The sequence below is a fragment of the Pogonomyrmex barbatus genome, unplaced genomic scaffold (genome assembly GCF_055798465.1).
Source record: "Pogonomyrmex barbatus isolate J1 unplaced genomic scaffold, ASM5579846v1 scaffold13, whole genome shotgun sequence".
Lineage (NCBI taxonomy): Eukaryota > Metazoa > Arthropoda > Insecta > Hymenoptera > Formicidae > Pogonomyrmex > Pogonomyrmex barbatus.
The window spans coordinates 5,294,786-5,311,175 of NW_028297109.1; the positions used below are offsets into that span (position 1 = coordinate 5,294,786).

The following is a 16,390-nucleotide window of genomic DNA, read 5'->3' on the forward strand; positions in this document are numbered from 1 at the left end:
AATAATTATTCAGAAAATCAATCACAATTATTCACAGCATATATAAATCCCAACAATTTCGACGTACGAAAAGAATAATTTTGCTGGCAAATCTAAAAATTTGATCAGACACAGATCTGAAAATAATTTTTTTGGACTATCAAAAGTTATTATATAGAATATTTAAACATGATTGCTACAAAAATTTTTTATCTTCTAGCAAGCAATTCGAATAATCGTACGTAATTTTGGAGGCCCAACAAAATTATTTTGTATTCAGCCAAATTTTTCGATCTGTCAGTGCAAAACCGTTCTCCCCGTGCAATTATAACAATTTCAAACAAGGCACACTAATGATCGCGACTGACTGATCGATCAGCAAATCAGGCCGGTTTCGGCGTCGAGTTGCGTTCGCGAGCCGACGATTTTTCATCAGATCGCACGTGGTTGCGGTCGCGCGGATATATATATGCGATCCGATCGGCGCGGGTGATCAGATCTCCCGGAATAGGATTGTGTTTAACGAACCGTACTCGGAGAATCACCGTGCGTCACATTTCGCTTCGCAATCGCGATCGGAACCGCCGCGCCGATTAATACGCGTCGCACGTCGGACGTCGACTGTTGGCGGTCACCCTGTCATCCATTTCCTTGACCTCCAACCAGTCGTCATGGTGACTCTAATTTAATAATCCGCCGTTTCCCGCTTCGCGCGTCGCATACTTTGCCGATACCGTCGCGTCGACGATCCTCGGTTGTGGTTTCCCTCCTTCCTCGCCCCTTTCTCCTTTTAGGCTACGTAACTCGCGTAATTGTTCGCGGATCTCTTCCGTTTCTCCGTGTCGATTCCACGCGGCGAATCGTAAAAATTTCACGTCAATCATCCGGTCAGCAGAAGCGATCGTGTTTCACGGGTTCAATCCCCATGAAAATTTTCACCTCTCCGCCGCCTGTAGGAAAAGCGTTACGCACGCTGAAAGGCAACGTAACGTTCCGTAAAGTGATTCTTTTTCGGATGCGGTGAATAGAGTGACATATCTTGAATGAATCGCGCGAAAAGCGTTTACGTTTCGAGTTTAGTTACAGTGAGAACTCGGTTGAGTAAGCAGTTTGGATTAAACGAATTTAATTCAACGACTTGCCCTTCTTTCCTGAATCGCGATACAGACGGCATAATACGGAGAAAGAAATTCGATTGCGTCAAAGTTAATCCTAAATGATCAAGGTTTCGTAATCGTCTCTAATATTAATTAAAGAATTCTGCCATTCTTGCAACGTACCAGCGAACCTGTCTTCTTCATCGACCGCCACTTCCTCATGCACTTTGACTAAACTTAACCACAATCCACTCCACTATAATAGTTGTTCTCTATTATTCACTTTCCACATTGCAAAAACTCGATTGGTATCATTTATTTTTTAATTTCCTCGGAAACATATGTTCTAACATAAATAAAGAAAGAAATTTACTTACATCAAGGTTCACAAAAAGAACGATTTTATTGAAATATCTAAAAATTTCCAATACAAATCTGAAAATAATTTTGTTATAAGTAATTTTTTGTTGGATCATCAAAATAATTATGTTAAACGTTTAAGCATAATGACAATACTGCAAATTTTTTTTTACATTTTAGTAATCAATTTAAATATTCTATGTAATTATTTTGATGGCCTAACAAAATTATTTTCAGATTTACATCCAATCATTTTTATATTTTTATATTTTAACAAAACTGTTTTTTTACATGCGATTCTAAATGACCAATGTTTTGCAATCGTCTCTACATAAAGATAACAGTTTTACAGGAATATCTAAAAGGCAAGATATAGATATGAAAATAATTATTTTAGACTATCGAAACATTTATTTCGCAAAACAGGACGATAATGATACTGCAAAAATTTTTGAATTTCCAGCAACTCAATTTGAACGTTTTGAACGTACACAATTTGATGACTGATGAACAAAATAATTTTTCGATCTATGTCCGGTTAAATTTTTAGTAAAACTGTTCTTTCCGTGTAATTAAAGTGATCTGGCATTTCTTGTGACCGTCGAGCCTATCTTCCTCATCGATCGCCACTTACTCGTGCACTTTGACTAAAGGTAACGACATTCCATTCCAGCTTCACTCTATTACTTAGTTCACACATACGTTGTCGATTTTAACTGATACCATTTAATTCCATTTGCTCTTCAGCCAAAAGCGTTGATAACAAATTCAACCCCGACTTGTTTACACCTCTATCTCGAAATATATCGCATAATGAAAATTTCTCGAGTCTACATTATTTATTAATTTTCACTATCACTGGACAAATATGTAATAATAGACCCGCGTGCGCGCGATCGCGATGATTCCCGCCGACTGACAGGCAACGATGTGTTCACGGGCTCTGTTCTGTATTCGCGATAACTCGTTGACCCGTGTGTACCGTGATAATTTCAGTCGTGCCGTGTATCGACCATTCAATGTACGTATAATATATGTATGTATAATCGCGCATCGTCACGATGTTGCTAAACAGATAGAGGCAGAGGCTCACATAAGTGCGCGTGTGCAAACACCGCGACCAAAACTGGCTGGCGAAATTATTTGCGAGAATCGCCCCGATGACGAAGAAATATTCATCCAAAAATATTCATCAGAAAAGAAAAGAAGAGCCGATCTCAAGCAGCACACGGAGCAGATTTAAATAATTTCTAAAAATGCTGTAATATAAAAATTTGTTAAATAAATCGAATTTTGTTTATCGAGAATCGCACCTAATTATTTCGAAAATTTTTAATAATATAAGGAAATAATGAAAGTTTTTAGGACATGCTTTTAGGACGATAAATCAGGAATTATTTTTGATGAGAGATTTTAAATGTGAGCGATAAAGACATTTCAATTTGTTATTTAAAATTCTGCATAAACATTATCATGAATCATGTTACAATCGCTGTAACATTTATATATGCAGAAATATAATCACCGCATGCAGCAGTTTTATTGAATTATCTAAAAATTTAGCCAAACATAAAACTGAAAATAATTTTATTAGACTATCAAAATTATTATGTAGAATGTTTAAGCATGGTGATGATACTGCAAAAATTATCGATATTCGATTTATCAATCAATTTGAACATCCTACATAATAATTTTGATTGTTTAATACAAGTGTTTTCAGATCTATCTGGCCAAATGTTTAAATATTTCAGTAAAACTGTTTTCCAGGTAGTGACAGTTTCAATATCTGTCATTAAAATACGGCAAAATATTTTTTTTTTACAAAAAAATCCTAAATATAGAATATCTCATGTATATCTGTGCATATATTGCAGAAATATAGTCACTAATTATTATACAGAAAGAACAGCTTCACTGAAATATTTACAAATTTAATCAAATACAGAACTAAAAATAATTTTGTTAGGCTATTAGAATTATTTTCAGATTTGTATCTGGCTTTTAAATACCTCGTCAAAATCGCTTCTTCCATGATGATGGTCGTTTGATATCTCTAATTAAAATGCAAAATTCAATTTTTTTTTTTTACTGAAATATCAGGGTTAAAATACAGGGTTTTCTCAGAGTCTGTTAAACAACGCAAATTTCTAGAAGATAGCCGAGAAATTAAACATCTCTTAAATACTGGAGATTATCCGGACTGACTATCGCAAACACAATTTTCATTCGTAGATAATACAAACGAATCTCGAACGATACTCGCAACTAAACATCAGGGTATACAAATCATTATTAGGCAGATTAATTGCTTTACTTAGCCTGATTAATTAACTAACCAAAGACGTGTAGAATGTAAATATTCGATTATTGTAATCCATCACCCTTAATTCAATCAATAAATGGAAAGTTCACGAACGTTCAATTACCTTCGATTCTCACTTTCATTTTCGAAAGGAGGCGATAAGCGGCTTCATTTTTTTCGCACTATCGCCGATCGTTTCGATCGGCAATCTCTTGACAGCGTTCATAGAAAAAAATGCTTTTTTTTGTACACATCAGTGCTCATACAGTGATCATATTTTTGGGATTCACGATAGTATCATTGAGTGAGACAGTTTACACTTATCGTGCAAAAAAAAAGTGAAACTGAAGCTTAAAAACCAAACTCATTTTCATATTTTGGTGTATACGAGAAAAACAAATTTTGTTGGCAAATTTAAAAATTTAGACAGAAACAGATTTGAAAGTAATATGCGGTCGCGCTTTTAAAATTATGACATTCAAATTGGTTGCTAAAAGATAAAAAATTTTGCAGCGTTATTACGTTTAAGTATAATTTTACATAATAATCTTGATGGGCAAACAGAACTATTTTGAGATCTGGATATATTTTTAGATTTGTCAGCAAAACTCTCCGTGTGAAAAAGGTTATTATTTATCTTATGGGTCGATATCTTCAAGTGTCAGGTTGGGCACGTGAAAAAAATCGCATATTATATCACACGATGGGAAACATGCGATGATTCTCTCAAAAGAGGAGCTCGCCGATAACGCAACGCGTCATCGCGCGGCGGTCTGAAAGACGTAGATTGTCTTTCAGAATAAACTATTTTCCGATCAGTCAGCCTGTGGTCTAGGGGTACGATTAAAGGGGTACTAATCCGCGAATACGCGTATATGAGTATTCGAGACTGCATGCTGATTTTCGTTTTTTCCGGAGAGATTTTTACGGTCAAAGTTCAGCGGAGGCGGGGGGACGGGGGCGCGGCGACCGGGCCGAATTTTCGGGCGCGTTTTTGATGCGAATATTAATCAGAATGACGTCGACAGGCCTTGATCGAGGGAGAAAAATGATCGCGCGTCGACGATAACGTTATCAACGGCGGGGCGTACGTCGTTGCCGCTCGCTATCAGGTGTAACGGACGCGTACGTTGCATGCCTCCGCGGTTCGAGGGCCGTTGCGTGATTACTAGGCTAGTGCGTCGCGATGGCACATAAACATTTCCGTGGGAGAATGACACTGAAAATTAACGATGACGGTTTCGGAACCGTGCGGCAGGAGCGCGGTGCCGAAGCGCTCGAACGAAAATTTTCTATTTGTAAAATACGAGAGCTAAAGTCACGCGAAACGATCTGTTTCGCATCAATCTTTGAAATTCGCTCGAATCGTGTAAAACAAGACCGGAAGGATACGCATGGTCTGAAATTCATTTATAAAGCCCCGGGATAGCTTTTTTTTTCTCCCCTCCGACGGAATAAAATCGAACCGGCTAAATCCGTGCGACTGCTTCCGAGTGATGAATTCATGTTTTACATTTCTCGTTATACTGCTGGATACACTCAAATGTGCTCAGTATTTATTGAATATTAATTATGGATTTTCATATTACAAGTTATTTTTACGATATCCGATATTCGTTGACGTTTTATGTTTAGAAAAGTAGAAAATTGCTTTGTGCGCGCGCGCGCGTCAGCAGGTACGCAATTTTCTGCTTCGTAATCCCGATTACTCTAATCTTGCCGTATCAAATAGGAAAATCGCATTGATTTTTATAGCGATAAGGTGAATTAGATCGAATGTGATCATTGTGTGAGAAATCGCGTGTTTTGCGATTAAAACGGGGCAAGAGAGGAAGAACAGAGTTGAATTACAGCGAAGGACGTGGAGTTTTATCGACGCAGTTGGATAATCATTCACTTCTCAATACAATATCTGAGATCGCTTCCGCGAATTATATTTCTCTTGATAATCCAGTTTACTCGATAGTTTATAGGCATTTCATATATACATAACTAAATTTTATATTTCATTAACCGCAACTTTGCGAATTTGAAAGGTCATATTTGTCATTCGTAAACAGTTGGTTTTCAATGCCGTTTTTGAACATACGAAATCAAAATCAATTATTTCGTTTTTTGTTGATAGTTTTTACGATAGCGCCTTATAAAAATTTGCTGAATTAAAAACAGTCGAACGGAAGTTTAGTTTATTATGAAATATAAAATTGCTGATCCCTTTGTTATAATAATTAGCCGAAAGAACTCTTCGGTTTTTTTTTTCAGTTTTATTTATTTTATCAATTAATTTATTTTATCAAATAAATTAATTTTATCAAGAATTAGGGCATGTGACATATTAAAGAATCCACTTCTTTCTTTCGATGCGATTAAGTTGAGGAAAATATAAAAATTGTGGTAAATTCAATCTAGAAAACAGTCGTTTGATTGTTTATTATGGAATTGTTTATCTTGTACGGATTATCTTATTTTCCGAATGATTATCGCATTGATGTTGTCATCTCTATATTTCACTAACCACAACTTTGATAGCCAGCATGTTAAAAGAGTACGTTTCTTCCGCAACGATCAGGGAAAAGATATAAAAAGATAAAAAAATATATTATGACAAAGTCTTTTTTTTCTATATATATATATATATATATATATATATATATATATATATATATATATATATACAGCAAATTCGTTCAAATTAGAAAACAGTTGACGTATTAGTGTTCGATTCCGTATTACGAGATGTCTTGTATGGATCATCTTATTTTTCAAACGATTATCCGTCGCGTTCGTGCGAATCCTCTATACAGTTGTATGCAAACGGAAACGAGAAATTCCTCGTGCATTCTTCTGTCAGAAATGGGGAATGTTTTTTTCCGTTGTGCTAACATCGCGACTCTACGACATTCCTTGAGTGTTCGAAGCGTCGACTCTTTTCGATGCACGATAAGTAAATTTCTATCGCGGAAAACGCGAATTTTCGCGGAGTGCTCGACGCGTTCGTATTACTGTTCGGAATGGATTCCGATCGGAATTATTCGGTTATTTTTTTAGATTTATATTGTCTTTTTCCTAGGAAAAATGGATAATTCCAATCGGAATCCATTCCGAATAGTTCTATAATACGTTTACGCGGAACAAAGTTTGCTGAAGTATCTAAAAATTTGATCAAATGTAAATCTGAAAATAATTTTGTTTAACCATCAAAATTATCATACAGAATGCTTAAATATGATGATGATGATGATGATGATGATGATGATGATGATGATGATGATGATGATGATGATGAGATTGTAAAAATTTTTATTTTTTTCAGAAAAATAATTCCAATCGGAATCCATTCCGAATAGTTTTATAATACATTTATACAGAATAATTTTGAAATATCTAAAAATTTTTTTAGTCGGATGTAGATTTAAAAATAATTTTGAAATATCAAAGTTATTATATAGAATGCTTAAATATGACGATAACACTGCAAAAATTTTTATTGATTTTTCCAGAAAAAACGGAATAATTTCAATCAGAATCCGAATAATTTTATAATATATTCATAATTCTGAAGTATCTAAAAATTTAGTTGAATATAGATTTGAAAATAATTTTATTGATTATCAAAATAATTATATTGGACGTTAAATATAATGGTACTGTAAAAATAAAAGCACTGTAAAAATTTTTTATTGTCTTTCCTAAAAAAAAAAACGAAACAATTCCAATTGAAATTGATTCCGAATAGTTTCACAATACATACACAATACAAAACATTTCCGAAGTATATAAAAATTTTTCAATCTATGTAGATCTGTAAATAATTTTGTTGAAGCGTCAAAATTATTACATAAAATATTACATGTTTAAATATAATGAGAACATTGAAAAAATTTCTGATATTAGCAATTTAAACATCCCGTGTAATTATTTAAGTGGCACACAAAAAATATTTTCAGAACTGTATCTGACTAAATTTTTAAATACTTCATCGAAATTGTTTTTTCCGTGCAAGATTGCGTATTGCGTTTAGAAACGTCAGCTAAGAGAGATGAAGATCAAACATTAGACATTAAATATAGCGTATAAAGAATGATACCATTCATATCAAGCATGTCAAAGAAATAAGTGAAAAAGCTCGAGGCAATAATTTGTCTCAAGTGTTTTCTTATACGCAAGAAAGATACGTTTCCATCAACAGGATTGAGGAGAAGTGGCTGGGAGCTCAAACGACAAGTCGCCGGGAGATCCGGAGAACATTCAGGATCTCCCCCGAGCTTGTTTTTAAGTAAATCGTTCCCATGAAAGTCACGTTCTCGTCGAGCGAAGGATAGCGACAGTCGGGATATGTCACGCGGACGTCACCGTCGGCGTGAAAATTTTAGGAGGATCCCCAAGACACTCGCCAGTCGGCCTCTATTTCTCTCCTGTAAACATCCAAGGCGCAAACATTCCGTCTGGTCTGGCCATCCCTCCCGTTTGCATTTCCGTTTCCCACGCGCCGCGAAAATTCGCGTTCCGCGGCGTCGCGGGGCGCATAATACCCGCGCTCGAAACGCCAAAATTCGAACAGGTTGCGGCGCACGCGTGACAAGATGGCGTACGTTGACGGGGGTGGCGTGAGGTCGGAGGAGGGTAAGTTGTATGGTGTGTCGACGCGGGGTTGGCGACGGGAGTTGTTCATCCGTCCGTTCGTTCGCCCGCTCGCTCGTTCGTTCGTTCGTTCGTTCGTTCGCTCGTTCGTTCGTCGGTGGCGGCAGCGGCGGATCGATAGCGGCGCGACGGTAGTGCGCGAACACCGTGAGCGACGGTCGGCGGTCGTCGCCGTTGTCGTCGTCGTCGACATACTCGCCGTCGTGGTCATCCTCGTAGTCCCCGAGTGCTTGGAGTCGCGCGCGAGTCGAGTGCTATCGCGGATTACCCGTTGAGCAGCGAGGATCATCCGGATGCCAATTACGTACTCCGCGCTCTCGCGGGACGTGCGTCGTCGGCGGTAGCTGCCGTCGTCCGGCCGCGTACTCGTCGCGCGATCGGCGGTTCCGATCGGTTCTCCGGGGTTCACCGGGTCGCTCTCGGGGTCGTCCCGCCGCGGCGGCGACGACGACGCGCGTACGGTCGCGCGCGCTCGCCGGGCTCTCGCGTCGCGGCTCACGCGGGTTATGCGTCGCGTCGGTGGCACGGGTGCGGCGGTGAATACGCGGAGGAAGAAGCCGGTCGCCGTCGTGTCGGCTGGTGAGGCGCGCTGAGATTCACCGGAGACATGTCGGCGATGTCCTGGGGCACGGCCGCGGGCCGTCGCCGCCGGGTCGTCGCGGCGACGCGTCGCGGGGGGATGCGCGCCGCCCTGCTGATCGTCGCCCTCGTCCTCGGGCTGCTGTCGGGCACCGCCGTCGGCGAGAAGAGCAAGAAATGTGAGTAGAGACAAAAGCGAAAAATCGCGCTTCTCGCCTCCCCATCCTCCCCCCCCTTCCCTCTCGTAATAGTGGAACGTGGCCGGTCATGAAGCTCCGGCGTGCACTCCGGCTTTTCTTTTTTTTTTTTTTTTATCGACGCGATTCCGCGCGACTCTGTCACGTGGCAGTCCGAACGCTTTGAACGTCATGTCATGTGTGCGATTCGGCTTGCGTTGATCGCACGCCAGAGATTTTCGTGGGGATGCGAACTGCGTCGAACTCGTCACGTGCGAACGAGGTCTTAGGCACCTTAGGTGGTTCATCGATTTCTCGCATATGGACCACCGAGACGTTTAAATGTTTTACTCTTGATTTATTCTTTGCGGATAATTCAAAATAATTTACTCTTCACATTTAGCGTGTAAAAAGTGCACGCAAGTTATATCGGATGATTTTAAATCGGATCTTAAATACACGGACAATATATACTCGAAGTGTGCGATATGTGCATTATATTCTCTCAAAATACATGCGTGTCGATCGATAAAATCGTATTATTATTTGCACTATTTGTGAAATTCTAAATGAAAATAATTCGACACATGCTCGCGGATAAAATTGCGCAATTTTTATTCGTTTTCTAAACAATTTATATTTAAATATATTTCCGAAGATGAATTTTACGTGTTTTCCCGGCCATATGCACGTGTCGTGAGTTTTGTTTTTTTGAGAAACATCGATTTTTAGAGCGAGTTAAGAGCTTCCAAGTTTTTGGCGGGCGGCTTTCATTCAGTATACGAACGATACTGAACGATAGTACGCGCGTAGTACGCGTGTAGTATGTTTACTATGTTGCGTAGTAAACCCCCTGCCTCTCTTGCACGACACGCGCAGTTCGACAGAAAAAAATGAATGCCGCCGCCGTCTCGTCGATCGAAATCGTTGCTCGATGCAATTGTTGGTGGAGCAACATATAGAAATCGCGATGACGCGAAGCAAATTGTACCGGGAAATTGCAATTGCTTCTACTATTTCTCATTAAGAAATTATGGTTTCTTGGTAACAGACATTTCGCATATTGTGAAATATTAATCTAGAAAGTATCCCTTCTCATTGAAAATTATTTAATCGCGTTCGCGATTAAAATTGCCTTTAATTGGATTAAAAAATTAAAGAAAATTATCTAGAGAGAAAACAATCTCCCGACTAATAAAAGAATAATTTGTGATGCATTATTTTTATATACGTAAGTTGTACATTTTTATTATGTACTAATTATATGTTATATATTATATTATCATTTATTATTTCAATTTTATGAAATCTATTAAAAATTTTGAAATTATATAATATTGTAAATATTTAGAAAAACAATTGTAACAATTATATGAGATAAAAAAAATCTTTGTTTTCTCTAATACAAGATAAAATATTTTTATCATTTCTTTCTGCTTAATAACGCATTCGCGTTGCGTGATCGCGCACGCAAATAAAAGCTACCGGTATTCTTCATACAAATGGGAATACGATTCTTTTAATAACCATTAATAGTCGGTTTTGCATAAGTAGCTTACGTCGCCTTTTCTTCCTAAATCTATCGGAGATCTCGCCTGTTAAGTACTCGGCGAATAAAACACAGTGATTAAACGCGCGTTTATCGTCTACCGAAGCCTGAATGAGAAACTTAGAAATACTCGATCCGGGAGGTCCCAGGAAAAAAGTTAAATTAACCCCAAGTTTAATCGAAGCGGTATAATCGACGGCGCACGTAGAATCCTATCTTTTTGATGAAATTGCCTCGTTATCTGAACTTCGTGAGTGCAAAGGCTCAACCCTGCGGCCTGCGGACCCGGTTAAAGAAAACAGCACGGCGTTAACCTCCGTTAGACACGCTCGTTAATACAGCGCACGAATCACTTTTGTCATTTTTGCCGTTAATACCCGTAGTGCATCGCCCGTCTATTTAAGAAAATGTCCCATTTTCGAATAAAAAGAGATAAAATTCTTAGAAATTTTTAATTTCTGAAAATAACTGTTAAGCTCGCTTCTGCAATATTTATTGATTCCTCTTTTAGGAAATGTCAAATTCTCGAAAAGAAATAAAATTTAAAAAAATTTTTAATTTCTGAAAATAATCCCGTTGAGGCATCGCCCGCTTCTGCAATATTTACAATCTTTCAGAAAATGTTAAATTCTCGAAAAAAAAAAAAAAATAAAATTTTTAGAATTTTTAATTTCTGAAAATAACCACTGAGCATTGCTCGCTTCTGTATTTCAGGGATTTTAAGAAAATATCCGATTCTCGAAGAAAACATAAAATTCTTAGAAATTGTAAATTTCTATGAATTTGAAAAATCTTTATTTCCGTCGATGTTCATCTTACGCATACTGAGCTAATTCACATGTACTGAAGATTTTGTTTTATGTACTGTCGCGATTTTCAATGACTGAAAGCAATTTTGCGGAGACCGGCAGAGTTTAGGAAATTAAAGTTTCAAAGTTCCTCTCCCCATGCACGAGTCGAATTAGCGTTTCGCTAATTTACTTACGTCGAGTTCTATTGTGCGCAAGAAATTCATGAGATAGTAGTATTGAATTCAAAATTCAAGATATTCGTCGCAGAACTGACGATTTAATCTTTATTTATTTTTTTATTAATTATTAATTATCCAAAGTGTCGAAAACATCATGCCGAGTTATCACGTAAGAGCATCATATTTTGTTATAAAACGTATAAAATGTGTGTGTGTGTGTGTGTGTGTGTGTGTGTGTGTGTGTGTGTGTGTGTGTGTGTGTGTGTGTGTGTATCTTCACATATGTCTCCGTTTTTGCCGAATGTCCAATCAGCCCTCGGATGTTCTTGTCGACCCTTATCCTCCCATTTTTCCTAGCGAAGGATGTTTTTGTTAATTTCCGCTTCCCGTCGCAAGGGATTCCTGTCTTCCCTCCCCTTTCCGAGACATAATAAACTTCACCTCTTTTCTCTCTACCCACTGCTCCACCTTACGCGCCTCACAATTCGCACAATATATTTCCGTTATGCGAAATCCTTCTCGAAAATTACCATCTTTGCTCGCTCGCGGGCGAAGTAATAAAAAAAAAGAAGAAATCGTAATAAAAGATCCTTTTCATTACTCCCGTGTTACTCGTTAGACTTCGAAAGCGCGGCAGGTCGTTCAGAAATATGCTTTCCACTTTTATCGCTTCCCGTATCTCCGGGATTTTTTTTTTATCCTCGCTAATATTTCCCCCGTCATTAAATTCCTGGGGCTCGCTTTACGACGGACATTAACGTACGTTCGGCTTCGACAAATTGGAGCTCGGGGAGGGGCGGCCCGAGTGAAAATTATAATGCACCATGATAAGCCGCGCTCCCGATCGTTCTCGTCCCGTAACGAAACTTCTGTCGCGCTTCGGCGTGTTTCCGCGACGAGATTATCGCGACGCGCCGCCGCGGACCGCCCGGCCTGACGAAGTATCGGCATGCGAAAATTGCGGTAATCACGCCGGAGTTACCGGGAACAACGTTAATTGTTTGCACCGACGGCGGTGGCCGGGATTACACCCACGCCTGGTAACACGGGCTGAGAACGAACGCGGCGCCGGCCGATAAACGAAGCTAATTACGCGACAGACGAATTAGCGGACGGCGCGGGGCGAGGCGCGGCGCGGCGTTTTGACGGCGGTCGTGAATGATCGATCGATCAATCGATCCGCGGAACCTGGGACGAGGATGATCCCGTGCGCGCGGCACGTTCCCGATCATTAGTGCCTGATTGCGCCGCTTATAAAAGTCATTTACGCTCGGACGAGCGCGATTCCGGATGGACGCGACAGAAATGCACGTCCAGTTTTTTTTTTCCTCTTTTTTTCCCTCCTCCTCCTCTTCCCCCCCTCCCCTCTCCCCATCCTCCCCTCCTATCTCGTTCATATAGTATATGTAACGCGTTTCTCTTCTCGACGAGTGACTCGAATGTCGGAAAATGGAAAGCCACAATTCCCCCATCACGATACAAGACCGAATTAATAAAGCGTGGAGAACCATCAGATCGTATTTTCGCAAAACGGGACCAACTAACGATATTTTCGTTTATGATGGTGATTCTGTTTCGTTGTTTGACACAATATGTGATGCAGATGCAAAACTTCATATTCGCGAACTCGCTTTGTACGCGCGTATTTTTTTTTTTCAGGAAATATTGCTCTCGCATCTAAAAATCCATATATTCCAGGAATATATTGTGAAATATATATAACAATATTTCGACGCGCGTGTTGCCCTTCGTAGGCAAATTTTCCTATATCACCGCTGCTGTATAGATTTTATTTTTTATTATGGACAGTTCTAAGGGGGAATAGCTTCTTCACTATTTTGAAATATTTTGCGTATATTATGTAAGAATAATACATATATTGAAGATAGATTATATTGTATTTCAAAGATTATTTGAAACAGTAACTGATATAAAGTATATTTAAAACGGTAAAGAATTTTTCTTTTTTTGTCACTTTTATATATCATTTTATATGGCTATGTGAATCTGGCATACAACTTTAAAAAAAAAAATAATTTTTAGATATAATAATAAATTAAGCTCAGTTTGTACTCGTTTCTTTCTTTTCGTTTGTACCTTAAAGGGTTGAAAAAATCTAGCATCTCTTTAAGATAATAATTTATTAAATGCCATCTAATAAAGCGTTGTTTGTACCCGTTTGTGCCTTCTTTTCGTTCATTCACCTCAAGGGCTTGAAAATTATAAAGGATTAAAAAATTCTAGCATTCCGAGATATAATACTTTTTTAACTACAAACGGATAAAAACTGAGCTTAATTTATTGTATATTTGAAAAATTTTTTTTTTAAATCTCTCCTTTTTCTCTCTCTCTCTCTCTCTCTCTCTCTCTCTCTCTCGGGTATCAGATTTACATAGGTTATTACTTGTATATCATAAAAATGAAATTAAAATTTTTAAATTAGATAAATTAGTAAACAGTATTTTGTAGTATCTAACTTTTTGTGAAGTTATAAACCATCAAATTGTTTTTTGAAAAACGATGAATAAAATGGGCCGATTTTGGCCTCCGGAGCGAGAAATAAAAACGGTAGTGATTTTGTAATTTTTGAGTTTGCTGAATCTGTTTCTGACTTCAAAAAAATTTTTAATTTGTGATAGATTTTCTTTTTTGCTCCAATGGCCAAAATCGACCTATTTCATCCATTGTACTCTCTTTCTTAGTTAAACTCTTTTTTTATTTGTTTAATCTTTATTTTTTTGATCGAATAAGTAATATTAATGGGGCACCAAATTCTGTGTAAAATATACCCGTTTCTGTTCTACTTAGCTGTCACTGAATTCGACCTCAGTGTACCCCCCTGTGTCGGCATCGATTTTGTCTCTCTGTATATAGATCTTTGCCGTTAGATAGGATCGCGCACTCGAGTGTCCCCGGTCTTTCTCTCGGACCGAAGTACACTTGCTCTATATTTGCAGCATGCTTTCAAGGGTCCACTGTTCCGTGCCTTGCATTCGTCTTTGAAACTGTGTCCCCTCGAGTGGCAGAAACGTGCAACGACTGACTTTTTACCGTCACGTCGTTTCTCACGGTTGAAAACAAATCTAGCGAGCTGGATAAAATTAGGCGAATCGCTGCCCGATGTGATCATACGTGTCATACGACATTCCCGAGAAAATGGTCGTTTAAAATTTCTGAATCGCGGATAAATCTCTTCCTAATGAAAATCTAACTTCTTCCAAGTAAACTTCCTCACGTAAAAGTATAAGCTTCTCGACCGATATCCTTATAAGTTTTTTTCTAGAGGAAGGAATGCGAATCATTTTTTTTTTTATTGCAGTTCAAAGTATCTGGTATGCAACCTAAGTGTCTCAATTAACAAATCCCGGAATCATCGGATCCCGAATTGAATTATCAACAGATTGATAATATTAAACTAAATGATAGTCGCGTCTTGCGACGCCTAGTATAATTTATCTAAGAGCCAAGTATCTCGTACAATTTTAATGGATGCTCTCGCTGGAATGGCTCTTTAATTGCCACCGCACTGTATTAGCATAGGTATATCACTGCGAAGCAGGAAGTACACTGTAATTACTTGCTGAGCTTAGCGCGGGAAACATTTATTACCTCAGGCGGACCGAGTGTCACGTTTACCGCGCGATGATAATTTTATATCTTAAATGATATCGCGTATACATGTACATACACACACATATACATACTATATTACATGTACATTACAGATATCTTTAATTAACGTGCAATATTTGCTTTCGCGTTTCTCTCGGGTACGGCTGCTTAGGAAGAGATCATCGCTGATCTTCTGTTTTCCAGTCAGACTCGGGACTCAAGTCCGGAGATTGAAATGTGATTAGAAGACTACCCTTGAATATCTAAGTTGGATTTTAAGCTTTCACAATCCAGCCTTGAGTAAACAATTTTGGCATGTTATAAATTTTGACGCGTGTCCACACACGAAAGATTAGATGCTTTGTTGAGTCGCGACTGTTCTTCATCGAATGATCAAGGAATCAATTCTGAATTTTCTGCCCGATAATAATAGAAAAAGCTTCCCTTTGCCTTTCGCTATTTAGAATTTGAATTTTATATTTGCAATTTTCAAAATCTGTTTAGCGTTTCTCCTAACTGCACCCAGCGGATTTTTTTCGGCGAATGTGTCATCGCGTCCGCATAAATAAATTCGCGGTGCCTTGGGTGCCATTTTTGCGCTGATATATCGCGTATCGTACGGGATGGGACGCGATGGGACCGATGGGGGGTTGTTACGAGCGTCGGATCGAAGCTGCCACCATCGGCGGGAAAAGGGAAGGACGTAGCTCGTTGCTGGTCGCGCGACTCGAACTTCGATATTACTTTCCGTTGCGAGTCGGAAGTGTTGGATTTATGACGGCGGGGCCCATACGTTGTCGTCCCTGGAATGTCGCTGGACATTCATTTTCCATTCGCCGATAAGGTACTTAGGATATTGGCAGCGACTTTTTGCTCTCTTACTCCCGCGCCCGTCCTCTTCCTTCTCCCTCGCCCCTCCGCGTCACGAGGTGAAAGGAGAAAGATGTACCTAAAGGCAGATTACACGTGGCTTATTAAATGATAATTAATGTGAGAACTGGGGAAGAAAATTTCTCCTCTCTCACTTTTGTTCTCTCAGATTTCTTTCTTCGCGTTCTTCTCATTATAGTCAAATATGCGGCTTTATGATCGTGCCTCGTGTGAACGGGAGCCGCTGCGATA

At 38.9% G+C, this 16,390-nt stretch overlaps 2 protein-coding genes across 13 annotated transcripts in view; one reads left to right on the forward strand and one right to left on the reverse strand.

The window, feature by feature from the left end:
• The window catches only part of LOC105429894 (uncharacterized), a 208,278-nt gene that overhangs the window by 7,338 nt on the left and 184,550 nt on the right, over positions 1 to 16,390 (reverse strand). Inside the window, exons 1-3 of one of the 11 annotated variants that reach the window (XM_089072485.1) lie at positions 1,928 to 2,547; positions 1,454 to 1,511; positions 1,260 to 1,332 (exon numbers count right to left, since the gene is read on the reverse strand). The exons of 5 other annotated variants lie outside the window; for them this stretch is intronic. Coding sequence is in view for 1 of the 6 variants with exons in the window: in XM_089072482.1 (XP_088928608.1) it covers positions 2,071 to 2,099 (29 nt within the window). In the remaining 5 variants the exon portion in view is untranslated. Of the gene's footprint in view, positions 1 to 507; positions 765 to 1,259; positions 1,423 to 1,453; positions 1,512 to 1,927; positions 2,554 to 16,390 lie in introns of those variants that run through there. 5 more of the 11 variants (XM_089072484.1, XM_025218982.2, XM_011643130.3 and 2 more) reach the window with 5 other exon arrangements.
• Positions 8,352 to 16,390, forward strand: part of LOC105429890 (uncharacterized) — a 169,064-nt gene continuing 161,025 nt past the window's right edge. The window contains exon 1 of one of the 2 annotated variants that reach the window (XM_011643121.3): positions 8,352 to 9,140. In XM_011643121.3, the coding sequence (XP_011641423.2) occupies positions 8,990 to 9,140 (151 nt within the window). In that variant the 5' untranslated portion in view covers positions 8,352 to 8,989. The remainder of the gene's footprint in view (positions 9,141 to 16,390) is intronic. The other variant, XM_089072471.1, reaches the window with a different exon arrangement.